Source organism: Streptopelia decaocto, assembly GCF_964273445.1.
Source record: "Streptopelia decaocto genome assembly, chromosome: Z".
Lineage (NCBI taxonomy): Eukaryota > Metazoa > Chordata > Aves > Columbiformes > Columbidae > Streptopelia > Streptopelia decaocto.
In genome coordinates, this window is record NC_138657.1 from 69,077,348 (window position 1) to 69,098,817 (window position 21,470).

The 21,470-nt window shown below is 39.5% G+C and overlaps 1 protein-coding gene across 1 annotated transcript in view; it reads right to left on the reverse strand.

Moving 5' to 3' along the window:
* The window catches only part of PGM5 (phosphoglucomutase 5), a 71,870-nt gene that overhangs the window by 29,319 nt on the left and 21,081 nt on the right, over window positions 1–21,470 (reverse strand). Inside the window, exon 7 of the mRNA XM_082074885.1 lies at window positions 3,658–3,773. Within this exon, the coding sequence (XP_081931011.1) occupies window positions 3,658–3,773 (116 nt within the window). The remainder of the gene's footprint in view (window positions 1–3,657; window positions 3,774–21,470) is intronic.

Consider the following 21,470-nt stretch of genomic DNA (forward strand, 5'->3'; position numbering starts at 1 on the left):
TCTTTCCCTCCTGATCCCCTTCCCTCCCTCCCTTCCTGTCCTTAGTGGGAAGGGGGGAGAGGGAGGGGCAAAAGGGGGAAGTGAGGGGGAGAGGAGGTTAACAATACATCTGCCAGGGTTTTATTGTCACCCCGCAATCTAAACCCTTGACACCACCAATACGTTGTTCAAGCACCCTTAGGATTCACAAGAGCTGGAATTTAACAGGAATCCAAAGAATTAATGATAGCATAGGAAAAACAGATTCAGACAGTAACACAGAGAGTGGCAGGAATACAGAGACTGGTCTGAGGTCAGGAGGCAGGAGCCGCAAAATCAGGAGAGAGGCTACAGTACAAAATGCAATTGTTTTAGGGCCCTACAGAAGGATACAAGAGAAGGAAAGATGTCATGTGTAAGAACAGAGAGAAGTTAGAGGAATTATTAGGTTGGTGCAAAAGGAACTGTGAGTTTTGCATTGTTGAAATTTGCTCTTTGATATTGGAATATATTCTTAAATAAATGTGGTTACTTTACACATCATTTTAATGCACTTTTCTGGCTTTATGGGGTTCTGCTACTGACTTATAACTTGTTTTTAATTTTCTGTTTATTTTAGATTACAGAAATTATGTTAGACACAAAGCAAATTTGAACAATTTTCTTTGTTAAGTTCAAAATGGGTTATAAGGCAGCAGAGACAACTCTTAACATCAACAACCCATTTGGCCCAGGATCTGTTGATGAATATACAGTGCAGTGGTGGTGCAAAAAGTTTTGCAAAGGAGACAAGAGCCCTGATGATCAGGAGTGGAGTGGCCGGGTACCAGAACCTGACAACGACCAATGGAGACTAATCATTGAAGCTGATCCTCTTACAACTACATGAGAAGTTGCCAAAGAACTCAATATCAAGTATTCTACAGTCAATTGGCATTTGAAGCAAACTGGAAAGGTGAAAATGCTCAATAAGTGGGTGCCTCATGAGCTGAACAAAAATTTTAAAAATTGTCCTTTTGAAATGTCGGCGTCTCTTACTCTACACAACGACAACAAACCACTTCTCGATTGGATTGTGACATGTGACAATAAGTGGATTTTATATGACAACTGGTGATGACCAGCTCAGTGGGTGGACCGAGAAGAACCTCCAAAGCACTTTCCAAAGCCAAACGGGCAGGAAGAAAAGGTCATGGTCACTGTTTGGTGGTCTGCTGCCGCTCTGATCCACTGCAGCTTTCTGAATCCCGGCAAAACCATTCCATCTGAGCATCTGCTCAGCAAACCGATGAGATGGACCAAAAGCTGCAATGCCAGCAGCCAGCACTGGTCAACAGAAAGGGCCACGTTCTTCTCCACAACAATGCCCAAGCACACGTCACACAACCAACACTTCAAAAGTTGAACGAATTGGGCTACAAAGTTTTCCCTCATCCGCCATATTCACCTGACATGTCACCAACCGACTGCCACTTCTTGAAGCACCTTGACAACTTTTTGCAGGGAAAACATCTCCATGACCCGCAGGATGCAGAAAAAGCTTTCCCAGAGTTCGTCAAATCTCAAGGCACAGATTTTTATGCCCCAGGAATTAACAAACTTATTTCTTGTTGGCAAAAATGTGTTGACTGTAATGGTTCCTATTTTCATTAATAAAGATGCGTTTGAGCCTAGTTATAATGATTTAAAATTCACAGTCCAAAACCACAATTACTTTTGCACCAACCTAATATGAAGCAACCAAAGGTTCTTCCCTTCTGCCTGAGGCAGAAAGCATCTGCAAGACTCATACTCAACATCACCAGAGGAAGATGGTTTAGGAGCCTTAATTCACCATCAGAAACAGGCCTGAGGCAGTGGTTTGTCATGGCATATAGCACACAGAGGTCACTCCTGCTTGCTTTACATACCTCTACAGATAAAACTCCATGCACTAGGAGATGTTGCACTCTGTGGGTTAAGGTACCCAGATGTCCTTCAACTTACGGAAACTCACCATCAAACTCCTACAAACTCCTTCCAGTCAAAAACCACACTTCCTTTTCTTCAGCATCATGATGAAGGCAAGAGTTTTTTCCAAATAATTTGAGTGCTAATAAGGTTAAACCAATGTCTCAAGACCTACTCAAGTTTTATGGAAATATATGGGTTTGGATTAGCAGAAGGAACTTCAGTATTTAGAGGGAAGAGGTACAAAACTGGCCTGTGAAAAAAAGCATCATAAAGCAGTGTGTTGAAAACTCCCCAGTCCAAACCTTTCCTGGGCAAATGGAGACACAGTCTAAAACACCACAAAATGACAGTACATTCTGAAAGTTACAAGATCTTCCTACACCTCTTTCAAGTTAGAACTCACTCAGTGACGTTGTAGAAGACTCTTTGAAAAGATCTATTCAAAAGACACAAATCTGTGCCAGTCACAGCAATTAAGCCAGGGCATCCAGATCACTAATCATGAGACATTGCTTCCCATGCACAAGACAAATAAAATAAATATTCATTATTAATTTAAATTCTTTTAATTTTACAAATGCACACCCAAAGAAATCTAACACATTTTTGGTTCTTCCATCATAGTCCACTCAGATAGTTACAGAAAGGTTAATGACAGGCTAACACATAAAGCAGTATGTCTGTGGCTTAAAGGTATCGTCATTTTTTTAAAAAAGCAGCATTCTGTGCTAATTGACCTCAACCAACAAACTTAAAACTAGACTTAATCAAAGCAAAATGAAATTTGTAACCAGGTTTCACTGGATGATAAACTATTGTCTACGAAAAGCTATAGCAAACTAATTATACACCAAAATAAAGAACTCCATGGAATTCACATCAAAATACAGTATAAATTATTCACCAGGCAAATCGTTAAGCTATTCTGATATGTGCTGATTCAAAAGCACTTGTAATATAACCTCAATAATAAACAAAAAGAAAAAAGAATCCAGGAAGGAAAAAAAAAGAAACTCTGCGAAATTTATTCAGTTTTTGTCATAAACCAAAACCACATTGTGCAGATTTGCAGACTACATCTTTTAACAGTTTGTTCTTATGCTTCCTGTCAGTACTGAATTCATGAGGGCTCAAATTTCTGTTTCATTCTGCATTCTACTCATTGACTGGTTCTTGGGATGGATAAGGGAGAAATAGGGAAATCACAGACGCTGACATATAACTGAACTTCTTCTAATGAAGAGTAATTGTGATGTTCCAAAAAGGGACGCCTGCAACAGGTTTGTTTGACATACCATTAGACATATCAGTCCTCATACTTTGTACACTGAATCACATTAGGAAAAACCATGTGGTCTTTCCACACAGGCGAAATCCCTCCAAATGCTCCTGAAGTCTGTGAAAAGACTATTGCAGTGGAACCAGTGAGACCTTTCTGCATCATGTTCAATTCAGAAGAGAGTGTCAGACACCTCCGAAAGCTGTCTGGGAAGTGAGAAACCTGCCTCTGGGTTCTGACTGTCTGTCTTCCACACTTTTCATACCACAAGGTAATGGACACCAGAGTTGCAAGAAGAACCTTAAGATCTGAACGACTGACAGTTCTCTGTTCCAGCACAAGAGTGAGTTAATTTGCTGATTCTTTTGGCTTTGACTTGAGGCACTCAGGAAAATTAAAAGTTGCCATTAAAAGTCTGTGGAAACTTTTTATTATGTATTACTTACCAGTGCCAAAGCTTTCCTCTCCACAAAGTGAGCAACGTCCAGAATCCATGAGATTGGAAAAATATCTCCATCCTGCTGGTGTTTCATACACAGGAACCTTCATTACTTTTGCCACTCTGGAAAAGACACAGTAAAACATTACATGATTGAGACAGTCCTTTTTTTATATACGGTCTGAGATCATCTGAGGAGTATTCTAGGTCTCGCTACATCTCCTGACAGCTGAACAGATCAAGAGCAGTATTCAAAACCAATCCTTGTTTCAGAACCTAGAACCCACTAAATGTGGTATTTTGGAAAATGTAGGACCTCAGCTCAATAGGTTTTACCAGTATCTTTCTCTTGTTACTGATGAAGAAACACACAGCTTTGTCACAGCTTTGTTATATTTTAGTGAAAGTTAAAGCATCAAGTTGAAGTACCTTCCTTTAAAAACCCAAGTGGCCAACACTGATACGCTTGAAAGACACTTTTGCTTCTGTTCATATGTTCAAAGCCAAGACAATTCAGGAATGTTTCCATCATGCAGCGTCTCCCCCAAAAAGCTTTCCCAGTCTCAACCTGAGTCTGAACTTACTTTCCCTGTCTCCTCTGATGCACCTATATGAAATAATCCCAAACAGCTGGCTGATCTGCTAGTATTTTCAAGAACTAAAATAAACCACCATATAAGCTGGATGTGCTTTCTCTTCCCCAGATTGCCCACTGGTAATTTTTCCTATTATAAACTATAAAGAAAAAAATCCTTTCTTGGACCTAAAAATGAGCAAGAAGAAGAAACCAAGAAAGAAAAAAAAAAAAAAAAACAAACAGAAATTCTCGAAGGAAGCCACTACTAAGCTTGGATTTATGCATAATGAATACTACCATTCTTCTGGTTTCTAATTATATTTGTTTGTTTTCATGGTGTGCCTAGGATTTTCAGAGCAAACTGGGTTTTTTTTCAATGTGAAAAATAAGACTTGAAATACAGTTGAGCAATCTGACTAAAAAAGGACCTTCTGATCTCCCTAGAACTGCTGCAACAACAATCACACCTGACAAACACTTCCTAAATTCCACTCCCACAGAAGAATACTTTATATAAGACAATTCACATAATTTTGACATCAGTCATGCCCAGGCAAAGCAGATCAATCAAAGCAGGATTCAACATGCTTAACACAATCTACCCAGTAGGTGTGTAAGGTAGATAGAATGAACTGTCCAAACATGCAAATACTGACCCTGCAATACTTGGTACATAAATATACCTAAATGACAGTTTAACCATTAAGTACTCTCTCTGAAATAATTAAATAGTTAATCAGCAGTGATATTAAGTCCTCAAATCCACTTTTTAAAATGTAGTAAATATCTGTTGCCATCCAAGTCTCCTACTACTCAGCCCAGATGTTCATTTTTGTACTGACATATGGCATCTAAAAAGAATGGTTTTGAATTTATATGGAGTAAGAATTGCTAATTCTTACTTGAAAAGATCTAAAGAGGTACCTGTAGAGAGAAATATTATCAAAATGTTTGATCTTAAACTCAGTTTTCGTGTCTCTAGTTTAGAGGTAGAGGCAAGTGCATGTGTCCTTGTGTTTATACAGCACTAGCTATATTATTAGCCCTTAGAAATGCTGCTGAATAAGGGAGGTTATACAGTGCAGAGCTAAACAGGTTTCTGGCTAGCCCTGCAAAAAGTCAAGAACATAAAAGGATTTAATCTCTGTGTGACAGTAACTGCAGGCTGGGAACAGGACCATACTGTCAAAAGCAGAAAACAATCAACCAGAAAACAATGGCTAACATGCTGGAAGAGCAAACTCAATTCTCTTGAGGGAGCCTAACAATACAGCAGGAATATCTCTGCTTGCAGAAATGTTCCTACATCCTGTACTGGTTTTGGAGAAGGAAATCCTTTCCCTTTCACTTTTCTGTATTCCTCGAGCCTGAGGACAAACAGCCTCGGACAAATCTGTCTTGACCAGCCCCAAAACTTCTATGGGCTTTAATGGTTTTCAAAGATTTCTGTGCACTAGGCATGCACTGAAAATACATATGTTAATTCCAGTGGCATTTGGCTTACTTTATACTAAACCTTTCAAAGAAATAAGCAAATATAATATACATATAAACATATAAATACAAGGTTTATAGTGAAATATGACAGACTGCTCCTTGCAATATTTTTTTGGTTTTGATTCCTAAGACTTCAACAGAGTAAGCAGAAGCACACTGAAAGTAAGGCATACTCTTTCTTTTATTGTCATTTTAGTGAAATAAAGAATCATTACTACAAGTCTCAGTAAGTGCACAATGTGCCTTTATGAGACCTATTGACATTTCTGGAGAATGATCACCCTGGGAAACAGGAGAGGTTTTCCCATGGGAAGATGCAAAAAATTCTCAAAGCTGCAGACTCAGAGAAATCATGTGCTGCATCAGATCAAACAAATAACAATGCAAACTACAGGAAAATACCCTTGGAGGAAGGAAATTAATATTCTGTTAATGGGAAATTACTAGATCTTCAAAGCCAGAGAAAACAGAGATTAAATGTGGAAAGGGGAAGGGTTTTTTAATGCATCTACATCTTTTCAAACAAGAAATATGACTGGTATGATTTCAGTGCAGAGAAAGTGGGAAAAAAAAAAATCTTCATTTACCAAAACTTTTTTTTTTTCACTTTTCATTTGCCAGTCTGCTTTCTTGTAGAGAAAATGACAAAATGAGAGTTTGCAGTCACTGCTACACCAAGTAGTCACGTTGTTTGTTTTTTTTTTCTTTTTTAAAAGTGCCAGCAAAAGGGTACTCAGGTACTCAAAAGAGTACAAAAGGGTATTTGTGGACCAAAATTCGGAAATCAGTTCCTATATACCACTGAAGATTTCCAGCACTACCTAATGCAGCATATGACTTCATGACAAGCTTGAAAGATACTAAGGAAATATTCTAGGTAGAAAATGCTTAGGATCAGGGTTTCTGGAACTTTAATTCTGCAAGAACAATTGCTGGTGAACCATGTTAAAGGTTTTTGGTTTATCTATAACAAATCACAGATCAATTAATTACAAGCTATGATTTTTTTGCCTTCCCAAGACAGCCCAAACAAGTCTGTATATATACAGCTTTTTAACTTGCTCTTCTCTCTATATGTTTACACCAAGTCCCTAAATTTGGAGAGTTAGAAATGGAAAGTCAAGTGGTTTTGTTGTCTCTATAAGATCTCTTGGTCAGACAGGATACAACTTCTCTCAGAAAGTGAGTTTTGGAATCGGTGCTGCAAAGAGTTTATATCTTGCAGAGGTCTCACTCTTCAGAGTAAATTTTATGTCTTCATAAAGATGTATAAGGCGCCATCATCAAGATACTGATGTAGTAGTGCTCCTGTAAGGGCAATACCTCAGTCTCTGAGTTCTCTTGGTGAAGGTATTAACTGTTAAAAGGCCTGACTTGATGGAAGGAATATACTTCCAGAGTAATTCAAATTAAAAACTGGAAAAAAAACTATGCTATATGAATAGGTTCATTTTCTTGTCTGCTTGAAGTAAAGGAATTCTGTTTATGTCTAACCACACAGTTGATATACCTGTGTTTATACGCTCCATGAGTATGAACTATGTAGAATGAACAGAACAAACCATGGACATTCTGGTTCTTATCACCACAGACATTTAATGGGACTGACTTCAAACAGTACTCCTGCTTGCCTTCTCTCAGCGTAAGCGCTCACTACATCAATGAGATTACACAGTGAAGTTTCTTCTGTCTGTGCGTAGAACTAGTCAGCTCTTGCTAGGCTGGGAAACGGGGTATTTACACTTGGACCTAAACTGAAGGGCAATCACCTTAGTTATATGCAATTACACACATTATTTGCAACTATATTTTTTGAATTTTAAAAAAAGCTGGAGCAGCTGTTTTAAATGGGGAGATAATAGACTGCATTAAAATAAGAATATAAATTACTGTAAGGTTATATAGCTAAGTTTACCCTCCTACTGGAAAACTTCAGTCTCATTTTTATCTTGAAGAGCTAGTCCCACACTACATATACTGATCACCCATTTTCTATTACAACACAAGTAGAACACATACAATACAACCAGCATTTTGAGTTAATTCATCAATAGAAAACAGAATTATTGGAGAGTTTAGTATCTACACAGAACTGTGAAACCAATTCTTGAACTCTACAATAAGTCTCACCAAAGCATGAGACAGCCAGTTAATGATAAAGGTAATAATGAAGATCATACTAATCATAATGAAGATCAGGATTTTTGAAAACTTCCTGTCAGAAAAAAATAAATATAACAGCTAATTCTAAAATTGCTTCTGAAAGCCTTAACAGACTGATGTGGAAAACCTTCCTGTTCTCCACCAGGCAAGCAGACTACTTAATGCATAGCTGCACATGTGAGTATCCCAGATCTTCTTCCTTACACTTCATAGCCATATGTATGTCACCTAACTAGGAAAGCAGAAGGTACAGGACTTCTGATAGCTCAGATGATTTTCCCTGTCATTTCAATAAAAATATTACCCTGCTTAAACTGCATAAAAAGATAAGTTTCCATCACAGAGGCGGGGAAAAGCAGGGGGAAAGGTTATTTTATTTAAAAGGGTTAAAGGAATAACTTCGTGATATCTTTCCTTCAATTTTCCACCCAGTGGAGACAAAGACTATATTTCACAGATGGACTAATAAAGCAAAGTGGTCCTTGAGGGTGTCTCCCAGTCACTGTGGTTTTGCACTAGCAAAACACCACTGACATCAGCAGAATTACCCTGACTTAACGTTAGCAGAAGTCAGAGGGAAGTTTGATCCAACCTGTTCTCTACAATGCCACAAAGTTCTGATGAATACACATCATTCAGATACAACACATGGGCAGCAGCAAGCTAACTCTCTTGTGCCCAGTTAAACTTTTATGACTTTTGAGAACAGATCAGTCAATCAAACAAAATTATCCTGCCAACACTGTGTGCCTGTTTAAAATTTAGACATACTATTCGTTGCCTTTTTAGCCAATAAGTCCCTATCCTTTTCTCACTGTATGTTTCCACTTCTCTCTGTGGTCTCTTCTTGATGCTGAAGGGCTCTTTTTTGCTCCATTTCTCAACTTTAGAAGTTTAATTCAGCTCACATTTGGTCAGTTCCCTCTTCATTCTGATTATTTATCAAGATACAGGAGCCATGAACTAAATGGTTTTAACTTTTTTCTTCAGTCTCATCTGTAACTCTTTCCTTTTTAACTACGAAACTCCAACAGCCTGTGAGAAATTCACAGCAGTAGCAATGAGAGCACCAGCACTGGCACCAACTATAATGTGAAATGAATGTTCTGCTTCTGGATGTTTTCACTCTGTCTGCACCACCTTCCCTTAAAAGGCTTCAACTGCATATTGTGCAAGGAGCAGAACTAAAACAGCCGTCACCACCCTTATACGGTCAAGTATTACAGTGTTACTCCTTCCTCATCTTTAATTTATTAAGCAAAAAGCAGTGGAATGCTTAGCCCTCACACACAACACAGATAGCCAGGACATTTATCTAAGATAAGATGTAAATTGGCATGGCTAGCAGAGAGGCTGTCAGGAGCACAGGGCAGGAAAAAAACAGTTACTAGACAACAAGTTCCTTTTCTTTCTGCTTTCTAGTATGCTACATCCGACAGAAAAAAGATCATAGTAACAGAAACCAATACACAAAAAAGCATCTGAAGACACTTTAGCTGCAAAGACTCTAAAAACATTTGGCTTCTTTGGTTTTGTTTCCTCTCCACCGCTGCAAAGTTTTAACTCTAAAATGGTTCTGCAGGCAGACTAAAGGTACACTGAATCAAGGTCTGGTGCTCAGGGGTAGCTGCTGTATGAAAAACTGGTAACTTCAGGTGGACTTTTTGGCTGGCAATAGTTCTGAGGATGGTTATGGAAATCGTCTCCTTGTTAAGTTCTATGCAGGACAATTCAAATTCCCTTTCTATCAATGGAACCTCCTGGCATCCATGCGACAACTGCAGTGCCAACTAACTGTTCCAATATTCTCTCCTGCCTCCTGGTCTCACATTGGCCTTTCCCCATGTTTGACATCTGTCAACAGCAAGAACTAAAAATTACCCCAGCTGAAAGTCGAGTTCCTATAAACACAACATACCTTGCTCATGCCTTGTAACACACGGCAACCATATATTCTAGAAACTTATTTGAGCTACATGGAACACAGACAAGTTCAGCACAATCACCACTATACTCTGAGGACGTGAACTATTGTGCAGAAGGTCAGCCCTTTAGCTTTAAATTCCTAACACAAACTATTTAAGAACTTTGTATCTCCCTTCAGGCCCTTCAAGTTCACTGGATTTCTTCTAACTCCTGTAGGAGCAGACTTGTAAAGGCTCTCGCCATCTCAAGGGCAGTCACAACACTCACTGGGGAACTCTGGCTCTGGAACACAGATACAGTGCTGCCCTGTAATTTACACTCCTCCTTGCCACCTGTAGGCCACGGTGCAAACACACAGCTCCATGTTCCATACAGAGGCATTTACCTGCACACAGGCTTTGCAATGCCTCTGTCAAATGTTACAAGCACCTTGTGCAACATACCTAAAAGGCAGCACTTTTTAAAGTACTTACAGAACGATGGTAGACTAATCTGTGCCCCAGCCCCAACAGGCAACTGATTCAGCAGTCGCAGGGGTAAAAGTAAATTCACGTGTGTATCTCCACAGCCAGCTAGAGAGCCAGGGGAGCAGCGCAGAGCTGACGTGCACTTGTGAGCAGACCAACAGCTGCAGCCCAGCTCTGCTCCAGCTCTCTGAGAAAGGGCTGCAGACGCCTCTGCCTCCTCCCTGCTCTTGAGGGAGTCAGCAGTCAAAGCAAAAATAGCCAGCACGGCTCCTTGCTGAGTCTGCCTTTGCCTTCAAAACTAATGTGATAATCCTGTCCACTACGGGCAGAAGGTGTAAGGACACTTTCCGTGGACACTGCACTTTAGCCTAGTCTAATTCACCATTGAGTGAACTGCACTGATGCAGAATTCACTGGTGAACAAGGACAGTAAATGCACCTTTAACAAATACACAAAGTAGGTAGCATGCAAAGCTGGAATTTTTCACCCCATATTTGCAGGTGCTGCAAGTAGGTTATTGTTGTAGTGATCAAGATACAAAATCACTGCCACTGTTAAAACCACCAATAGCATGCCAGTTACAGATGTATTACCACAGCCATCCCAAATGTGTGTGCACTATGAGGTATTAAAGAATCTTCTTTTGAGAAGTAAAATGACTGTTAAGAAGTTGCACTGGAGGTGACCCCACACACAGGCTTAGGTTCTAAGGCTTTGAGTACAGCTTTAGCTTATAAACTCCGCTCTGAAGTCTGGATGGTAACACAGAGACCTAGCAATGAGGCTCCATGGGAGAAAAAAGTTCTCTGAAGAGCTAAGTGCTTAATTCAATTTAATTGAGCTTTCCTTCTCTTCAATGGAATACAGCCTTAAAGAAATACCAATATGAAAAACTGGACCTTATCAGAAACCTCTCCCTGAGACAGGAAACTGGCCAGTGAGCCCATGACATCTGTTTCTGCTCAGCCAGACTGTCATGGTATGAATGGTGCTGTCAGCATGAAACCACTGGAGCTCAGTCTACAAAACATGCGATTCTTTGCAGTCTCTAGAAAAAAAAAATGAAATCCCCTCTGTCAGCTTTTAAAAAGTCTCAGCAGTTTGACAGATTTCAGCATGGAGCAGATGTTCAGAAAGGAATCAAAAATGGATACAACTGCTAGGTGCTTGACTTTCGCAAAATAGTAACAAAATGGAATTCAATAAATACTGACTCAGTGTTTGCTATGAGTAGAACTACTAAAAAGCACTTTCTGGACATTGCCTTTAACATGGGCATTCTCCTGTAGGAGAAAAAAAAATCTTCCTGCCTTTTTTTAACAGAAAAAAATCATTTAATCATAATGAGAAACCTTTAATTCCAGAAAAAGTATTTGTGCTCTTATTACAGGTAGTGGAATCAAGTATTATGTGCATTCACATCTAACTGCTAAAAATGTTTCTCAGTTACTTTTTACTAGGAATTAGTTGAGTGTAAAATTCTGTTTCCAAACTACTAATAATTTTACCCATTTGAACTCCTCACATGAGCAACACTTTTCTTTCTCTCTCATTAAATGATCTCGTCAGAATGAATCCACTGTATTTAAAACTAACTCACACTGCCAACCTGAATGCCTGTATCTGGACTGAGTTCGCTAAGAGCAAGAGTTTATTCTAAGTACAGTATTTATAGTAGTGTCCTTTCCTGCTGCATGGGAGGGAAAACACAGGCCTGATTGTATAAGAACCAAGAAAGGAGACCATGAACAAGTCTGCAGCATTGCTCAGGTGCAGCTCCACCAAACTCATAGCCCATATTTCTGTGAGAGGAGAGGACTAGAGTGACTTAAGTCCTGCTGGCCACTAACCAACCCCAGGCAGCTCCAAAGGTGCAAGTGATGGTAAAACACGCACCACATTGTGCAACTGAGCAGCATTAGGGGATCTATGACCTCATGGCAAAGAAGCTTTCTGTAGAGCAGGAAGCAGCCCAGTCCCACCGGTATGGCACTGTGCCACCGCTTTTTGGTCTCTTTCACAAGCCGGGTTTGGTGCTTTGCTAGCACAAACTCATGGGCAGTGGGACTCGATGGTACCTGTGTACTGTTCTGTACTGTACCACACAGGCATATGGGTTTATCCTGGCTTCCATGAAAAACACTGCACTGTGCGTAGTACGCATGATCCAGGCTTTGCAGAACTACTGCAGTGTGCTTTCCTTACCTGCAACAGTGTCCAGAATGTTCACCAGCTTTATACAATTTCAAACTGCAGTACTGTCTGGTGACATGCAACCCAGTCTTGTAAGTTGTGTTCCTCCTACCTCTTCCACTTCCATGTCTTATCTCTTTCCTGCCCTGCTCCAGCATGCCGCCCACACTGAGATTTATGAAGAAAAGCAACCTAGGAGGTTCATGCTAGGGAAAGCTGACTCAGTCACAGTACAACTTTAATTTCTCCTTTACAGGACAACAAGTGTTTTATACAAGGGCACAGAGTCAAAAACTAATGAGGGCAGTACATAATAAAATGGGGGGGAAAGATAAAACACTGAAGTAACAGAAAAACTAGTACTTTTGTGCAAAATTTCTTCTTTCTATATTCTACATTCATTATTTTGAAAGAAACTAATACAAAAGGCTTTCAAATTTCTATTCAGATCTCTGGGAGTTCTCATGAGTTCAGAAGTTAAGTGTGCTTAAATGTTTGGCTGAACTGGTGCCAAGAGGTAAAAGTCAGTTATTTTGCTTTACTGAGTATTATGCACCCATTATAAAGCAAGAATGTGCACTGTAATACCTGTTTCCAAGAAATCTAACAAATTCAGTACCCCGCAGACACAAATACTGTTTCTTATGAAGAGAAAAAAACTTGATGCCAAGGTGGATAGGTCTGTGTAAATAAAGATAAGTTGGAAGGTTTATTATTTTAAAGGGAGGGAAGAAGTAATTTCAATGTGCAAAAATGGATGTGTGCATCCTCTTGCTTCTAATTTCTCCTCATTGTGTACATCTATATAGAAAAACAGGATGTTGCAGACACACCCTATAAAGAAGCCAAGTAGTTCTTCAGTGTAACTAAAGCTAGCTGAGATGTTTGTCTGTGCTGAGACTACAAATTGCATGTGTTCCTCCTGCCTAGCCTCTGCAGATGCTCCTTTAACTTTAACCAGAAGTAGTAATATGAAAATTCTGTCCTTTTCATGACTTTATTCAACCTTGTACTCAAGGCCCATCAAACGGATTAGCTTGACCAGCTATCAGTCCTCACTTACAAATGAATTGTAGTTGAGACAGACTCAAAAGCTCATGGGAGGACAGACAGTTATCAGATCCACACAGAGGTTTTCTTAAACCTTCTAAACAAAGCTACTGAATGTTAAGAAGTTCTTTTTCTTCTCTGAGTCTGCCCATATGGATTCAGCTCACTCACGGTGACTTCCCTGCAGCCTCCCCAGTCACAGAGTGATGTTTGAAAGATCCTAAAGACAGCTGGTTAAATAAAGTGTGTAAACAGCTCTCCTTAAATTGAGGTATGAGCAACAGGCACAGGAGGAATTCAGTAGTCTCCTTGCCCATTTTGTCTCAGGTATGGGAATACTCTTATGCATGCTAGAGCATTGCCAAGACTCTCATCCATTCATTATAGTAACAAACTTTTAATGTGTTGAATGATCCATCTGAAGAATTTCCAAAAAGATATTGCCAGGCTTTCCACAAATAATCGATTTATCTGGTACAAATAAAAAAGCACTCTGAAAGCGTATGACATGTAGAGCTTGATTTATCCCGTGTTTGTGGCTGTAAGGATAGAAAAGAGTCTGCTGGGTTACTTTATGCTGCAGGTAGACATTATTACAGTAAACTCAGTAGGATATTCTACCAATACTTTATTCCAGTGAGTTACAAGAACCTAATTTCATTCTCTAATTATGCCGGTTGATACCTACCAGAAAGACAATTTTTGCAAAGGAGCATTTAAACTGGATGGGGAGCACGCAGCTGACAGACTGGTAACTACGTCAGTTAGATCCTAGAATTGGCAAAGGCAAGCATGAATCAGGCCTCTTAAGGGTTCCTAAATTACAGGAGAAAGAGCAAAAGAAACCCTGTTTGTACAGAGTTCTGACGAAAAGAAGCTAAGAGAGCTTTAGGTGTACCTGATGGGGACCTGATTGATTTGAACACGAGGAAGTAATCTTATAGACCTGTGAGCTCACAGTAGGCCTCTTGAGAACATACGGACTCATATGATTTTAGGTAGACCACAATTCCTTGTGTTTCTGAAGAACTAAGCAAGATTCAGGTAACTAGGAGGGGTGTTTAGCTCTTGATTCTAGGAGGCTCAAGAACCAAGAGCTGGTGTGGACCAGTGCATCAGGGCTGACAAAAAATGCTGTCTGGCCCACAAAGGAGCTATCCTTGGATCGCATCACACCCAGTGCTCCCTAGGAAATCTTCACATGTGGAGAAAGATACTGATACTGGATGATCACAGAGGTAAAACAACCCAGCAGACTACCTCAGCACAAAGAGCTACTGAAGAATTTAATTCCCCAATTTACAAACAGATATATGACTAAGCTAATTTCCTAACGCAAGCCAACAGTAAGTGTATGGAGACATTTGCTATATCTACATTATTCCTTTCTGGGATGACAAAAAGATTCTGTAAGGCCTGCAAATTGACGTAAAGTAAGGAATCTCTCTAGCACACTACAGGAGACTTATAGCATGCTGTGACTCTACCTGTCAGAGGAACAATAAGAGTTACTGCAGAAAAACAGATGGGGAGTGGCACCTTTAGCATGCCACCTGGGACCCCAACTACAGACACAGTTCAGTTCTGTCAGTCTTGGGCAGGGGGGAAGAAAATTTTGCCACAGTATTGCAGTGCTTGGTGGTGGGAAATAGCCAAAGCGTGGGGTTGCTCTCTCACTCTCCATAGATGAAAAGTACACGTTAAAAGTTGAAAGGAAATGTGAGAAATTTTAAGAAAATGAAAACAAGGAGCAAATAACAGTCAGGGCACTGAAAATGCCTTCAACAGTAAGAGTTACAGTGATTATGGAAGTTTCTTAACCTGGGCTACCTATAATGATCAGTAATGTTCATGACATTTCAATACAGGACCTACTGGAGTACCAGGAAAATATTGCTGAACTTTGGTAGTTAGAAATGGAACTAAATCCCTCCTAGAGCACATACAGACAGAGCACAGGTTCCAATGGTGCAGTAGTCCTACACATACCACACCTGAGATCCATACTACCAAATGAAACATACAAAAAAGAGAAATCCTTAAAGGAAATCTATAGTCTGTGGCTTAGCCCACACTGTAACATTTTGGCATGATGTTGTTTTAGTGGTAATAAACACTACTTGGACAGCAAAACCCTGAGTTACATCAACAAGAAGTCCACAGTTTTTCTCAGAAACTCAAATGAGTGATATAATTGATATAAGTGATGAAAACATGAAAATTCTCACTGGTCTCCCAGCCAAATCAGATAGGGTAAAAAACTATTCATGCATCACAGTTGCAAGCTGTGTGAAATACATGTGTGAAATACATGTTAAATTACTTTCCTTCTGTTTAATATATATAACACACACATGCCCCATGCATAATATGCAAATGCCACCACCACCTTTGAACTGTACTTTTCAAGGAACCCAAACTTACAAGTTTCAAAACTTCTAACAAAAAGTATTCCAGTAACTGACATTGTTTTCAACTGTTTCTCTTGGTTACAAATGTATTGGAAAGCTCTGCACAAGATATGGTCTGTGTAACCCTTTCTTATTATGGGTTTGTTTTCTCCAGTGTGTGGGATGCTAACAGGTGTACTCATCATAATGTTCCACGCCAAATGCTGTTCTCATGTTGCTTTAGTCATCAGTTTGAGATTCAAATCCAAAATGCATAACTTCGCGCCCTCTTTTGTAAATGTTTCAAGAGTCAGCTCCCAAAGGAAGCATAACCTTTAGGACAGAGTGCCTGTGACTCCCTTCCTTGTGAAAACTTCATGTTCCTTTCACACGAGCTCTAACAGAATTATTAGAAACAGCTGTTCACATACACAGTACCTAGATATGGCAGTGCTAAAAGTAAGGACAAAGTGAGAGACAAAAGCTGCTCTGCTAAAGACAACAAGCAAACACAAGCGTTTCTATGAGTACACAAGGAAAGAGAGATGTGCTTTGGCAGCAACACACCCCAACAGAATGTTGTCTTTCACATAATAAAACCAGCTGGCACGGTGCTCAGAGTCCCTGTGAGGTGAAATTAGAATCACGGAATATTTCAAGTTGGAAGGGACTCATAAGGATCATTGAGTCCAACTCCTTGCTCCTTGCAGGACTACCTAAAACTAAACCATATGACTAACAGCATCATCCAGACACTCCTTGAACTCTGACAGGCTTGGTGCCGTGATCACTTCCCTGGGGAGCCTGCTCCAGTGACAAATTGCACACATATGTACTGTAGATCCACACACTATCTGAGGTCTGATTGCAGAGTTCATAATACTAATGAAGAAAAGTCCAACCATCTGGCAAGCATGTGGCCATGCTCTCCAGATGCACTGCAGTAATCCCTAAGGTTATTCATGCCCTTCCTGGCTGAGACACAAGAATCACTTTTCAATACTATTTCAGCATTCATATGCCTATAGAGTGAGTTAACTCCTCCTTGACAGAAAACTGGATTTCTGATTTCCTTCTTTACGCTAGTTCTGCCTTTTCTCTCTTGCAAACTGGTCTGTGGATTTCAGAGAGTGAGAATTAGTAAGTGTTTTTTGTGGTTGCGATACTTGGCTATGAAGGGAAAGAAAGAAAGCAGTTTCACAGCTTTATGATACTGTTCATAGAAACAAAGAAAATTAAAACAAAGATATAATATGCTACAGAAGCAGACTGCTACTACAGAACCACAGAATGGTTGAGATTGGAAAGATCCTGGGTCTCTTTCATTTCCCCATAAAAGAAAACAGAAGACAATGTTTCTTCTCCTGCAAAATTAATCTGACAATTCACGTTAATATGACTTAAAGTAAGAACTGTTCTAACAGAACTCTCAAATTTCTTCAAATAATATTAAGTATCCTGGCTCTGTCAGAGATCATCTTCAAAGCATCCAGAATGTAAAGAACCGTTTCCTGTCTTCTTAATTTGTAAACAATATAAGTAACGTAGCAGAAGACTGTACTTTAATATACATAAGATGTAGAAATTTAAACACACTGTTTTGAAATTCTATGCCAGAGATGTCTTCTTTGGAATCAGAGGAAGCCTTCTCCATGAAGGTCACCCACTTACAGAAAAATCCTTTGATGGGAGAGGTTGCGCTTGAGCTGACACCAGCTGTGCTGTCCAGCACAAGCAAAACATGTTCAGACACGCAAATCCACATGGGAGCTTTTCTAGGTTGAAGCAAAAAATAAGACTGCATAAGCCTTTGAAAAACAAGGGGCCTTTATTTCAAACTTCCATTGAGTAGTTGCAAAGTCTTCTGCAATTCACTACTGCAAGCTTCCTCACGCTTTTGGACTTTTTTATCAGGACATTTGTAGGAATTCCTGTTGTTTATTCATAGCTGTATACTTCTGAGGTATAAGACAGTGCAGCACTGAGAAAGCTGTGGACTTTCTGTTATCCAGCACCTGTGTATTGCACAGTGCAAGGCTGGCTCAGAATGTTTTGCAAAAAGCTTTTCTCAGGTGTTTTTTTCACACATGGCATTTTAAGCACTGACAAAAGTATGTTTATTTGTGAGAACTGCAAATAAATCTATTTCTTAATAAGTCAATCAAGTTTACAAGATATATTTATGTCCCACCAAGGACTAAATCTCATTTTCTCTAACTTTGGTGGACAAAATGACCTCACTTACAGCCAAAGCTTAAGCTGGAAACAGAGCACTTCATAGTTTTCAACTCATCTTTTCCTTTTAAATCAAGAGAGCTTTCAATGCACCTCTCCGCACTCAGTGCTGAAAGCTTCAAGTTGCACAACTGATGAACCTGCTCATTTTAGGCTAGGCAGCCATAGCTGTCCACTCCTGGCACAGGGCAGCATGCAGCTAACTACAAATAAGAGTTGTACGCTGTGCAAGGCTGCTCTGCAGCCTGCCATTCTTAATAGGGATCAGTTGCCTGCAGACTCACAATGGGACAGTGAATCCCTCTCAGACCCAAAACTGATTTTTTTGTCAAGTAAATGGAGGTAAGCCACAGGACTGCCCAACCTCTCTTGCCATTATTCCATATAGGACCACATAGAGTTTTCTACTGATATTTCACAAGACACCGACGTGTTTTCTGTCCTTTTCTTATGAGCAATGAAATGCGACCCCTGAAGAACATCAGATGCAGTATCAATTCATCCTCTCCTGGAAAGTTTAAAAGCACACAATACATTGAGAGAGGTTTATTCTCATCTTTGGCTGAGAAAGTATCTGACAGTCTGACTACTGCTGTCCTGAAAAGTGTTAAGAATAAACACTGACCCTACATATATGTAAAATTTGGCCTGCCATGCCAACCGTGGGCAGCACATTTTCATCACTGCAGGCTGGGATAATGAAACACTGGATAGCTAAGAATACGGTGGGCTGGCAACAGCCAAATATACCACACTATACTAAAGCATATCAAATCCGCATCAAAGAAAATACCAAGAACACAAAGACAGATCCTTAAAGATATCCTTGAAAATATTTGCAATGATAAATCACCTCCAGTGCTTAAAAAAAACAGCCAGGAATGAAGGGAAAAAAGCTAGATTACAAGCACATTGTAGAAATAAAACTAAGAGGCACAGCTAATGGACATCAATGACTTGTAATGATAGTTGGTTTTTATCCACAAATCTTTTCAAACATATCGTATCTGTGTAAATAAACCATTTAGGGGCATAATGTATTTGAAAGCTGATACGGAGAAACTACCATTCTTTACTAGATATACTAGAGGACATATATTGCTATTTTTAATATTGCAATGTTATTTCAAAAGTTTAAAATCCTGAGAAAGTTTCCCACCACAGTGCTTAACAACTTTGTATTATGTTTCAAACACATTAAATTATATTCATGAAGGCTTTATGCAGTTGTCCTTCTGTAGCATTCCAGAACAGAACTTGTCCTTCTGCTCCATCTAATTTAAAAACTGCTTGTACGTGACATGGATTTAGTTTGACAGAGGTGTCTTAAAAAATTCACAGCAAGCCTATTCCAGATAAGAGAAAGTGAGATTGACTTACCCTACTGAAGGAAGATAAAAAGGGCGAGGTCACAACTGGCGTAACTTGAACAAATCAGAGTCACAGAGTGAATGCAGTATCAACCAGATGAATTTATAACTTGGAGAAGTCTTCCAGCGTAAAGAATCCCTTACAACTCAACAGTAAAGGATGCCTATGTAGAGAAAGAAATGCACAGCGCCTATCCTGCTTCTGGCACAAACTTCTTCATTAAAACAGATGATCAATAATTCAGAAGAAAAGCCAATGGTTGCAAAGAAATAATAAGCTACGGATTCACAAGAAAAGACAGACAAAAAAAATCCATGCGGTATTTGTAAATGAAGAATTCAAGGAAACAATCACAAAAGCGCAAGTGGAACGTGGTGTGCTGTTCTCCCTGGACAGAGGTATATGTTTCTTTAACTGCTACTGCTTAAACAGCAATAAAGGCACTGTCCATTAATTCATCCAAAAGCTTTTTCCAGTGTTTGCAGAGAAAAGACTAAACTTTACAGGAACAAGCAGCAGAAGCACTTACACTGAACAATACACCTCTCAACAAAAGCATATAGGAAGGGTCCAGTGCTTTGAGAAAAGCAGGTCTCCTTGGGTCTGCAGTCCCTGCTTGAGATGCAGGTTTAGACAACTGATGCCCAACAGCACGACCCTTGCTGGTGCCAGACCCTGGGAACCACTTGCAGAGGAACAGTCAGCCCTTCTTTCTTCACCCTTCTATTAATTAGTATAATAATATGTAGTATATACTATAATGATATACAATATGTGTTTTACATATATAGTATATAATTAATATAATCAGAGTATCTAAATGCTGTTGAAATTACCTGGCTGTAGAACCAAGGTCTCAGATAATGCTAGCCACAGCAGTATTCTCTCAGCAACCCTCTTTTCCTGTACCAACTTGACTGCTATTTTCGACACATACCCAGCTTCATAATTCCTACAGAAACAATTTTTACTTGCTCTTGTGATTGTCATTCTGCAGCCCCTTGGCTAACATCACAGTATTTCATTTCCTTTGCTGTTCTGCAAACATCAGATAAATCAGAATACAAGGATATGAAAAAATAATGCTTTGTTGGACAGGGCACACATTCCTTCACATTCCCCATAAGAAAAAGAATACCCACCTAAGGGTACATATCACCAGAGAATTGAAGTCTGGAGACGTACTACCACAGTCCTGTTGATATTGGAGCATATTAAAGCAGATATTTCCTGTCAAGTGTTACACTCTCCCTACAGTACATAGTAGTATATTGCAGCAGTCACTTCAAGCAAACACATAAAAATGTTAAACATCTTGAGTGAATTCTCTTGTAATCCTCTGCTCCATTTGTTAATGCTCTATTCCTAAGCAGCATTTAGAGTCCTCTGGATTATTGTTTCCTTCTGTTTAACAATTCACTGTGAAAAACCATTAAACAACATGTCAACATGCACGTACTCTGTATGATATTTTTATAGCTAAGGAAAAACTCTAGTACAATGACTTAGGCTAAACTATGGCCACACAATAGGGACACACCATAAGAAGAGATGATTTTCACTTGCTCTCTAGTACAGATTTCAGGAGAGAGGCCCACGACCTCAGAAGACAGTAGTCAAGTGAACAGGAATTGATCCAATTCTATCACATGAGAGCTACTCCTATTACTGCAGTCCAGAAGCAGGGGAGTACACTACGATAAGGAGATTAATTTTGTAGACACAAATCAAATTACACCTTGCAGACAACAGCAGAGCTCTGATAACCGAAGAAATGTTATCCCAGAGACATTGTGATGACACCATCAAACACAATGAAATATTTCTTGCACAATCCATCTTTCTGTCATGAAAAAAAATTAAGGGATGTTCACATATGAGATCCTTTTGACCATCGTTATCTCCATTTCCCTACTCTGGTAACATCTGTTAAGAAAAGATTTCCAAGTG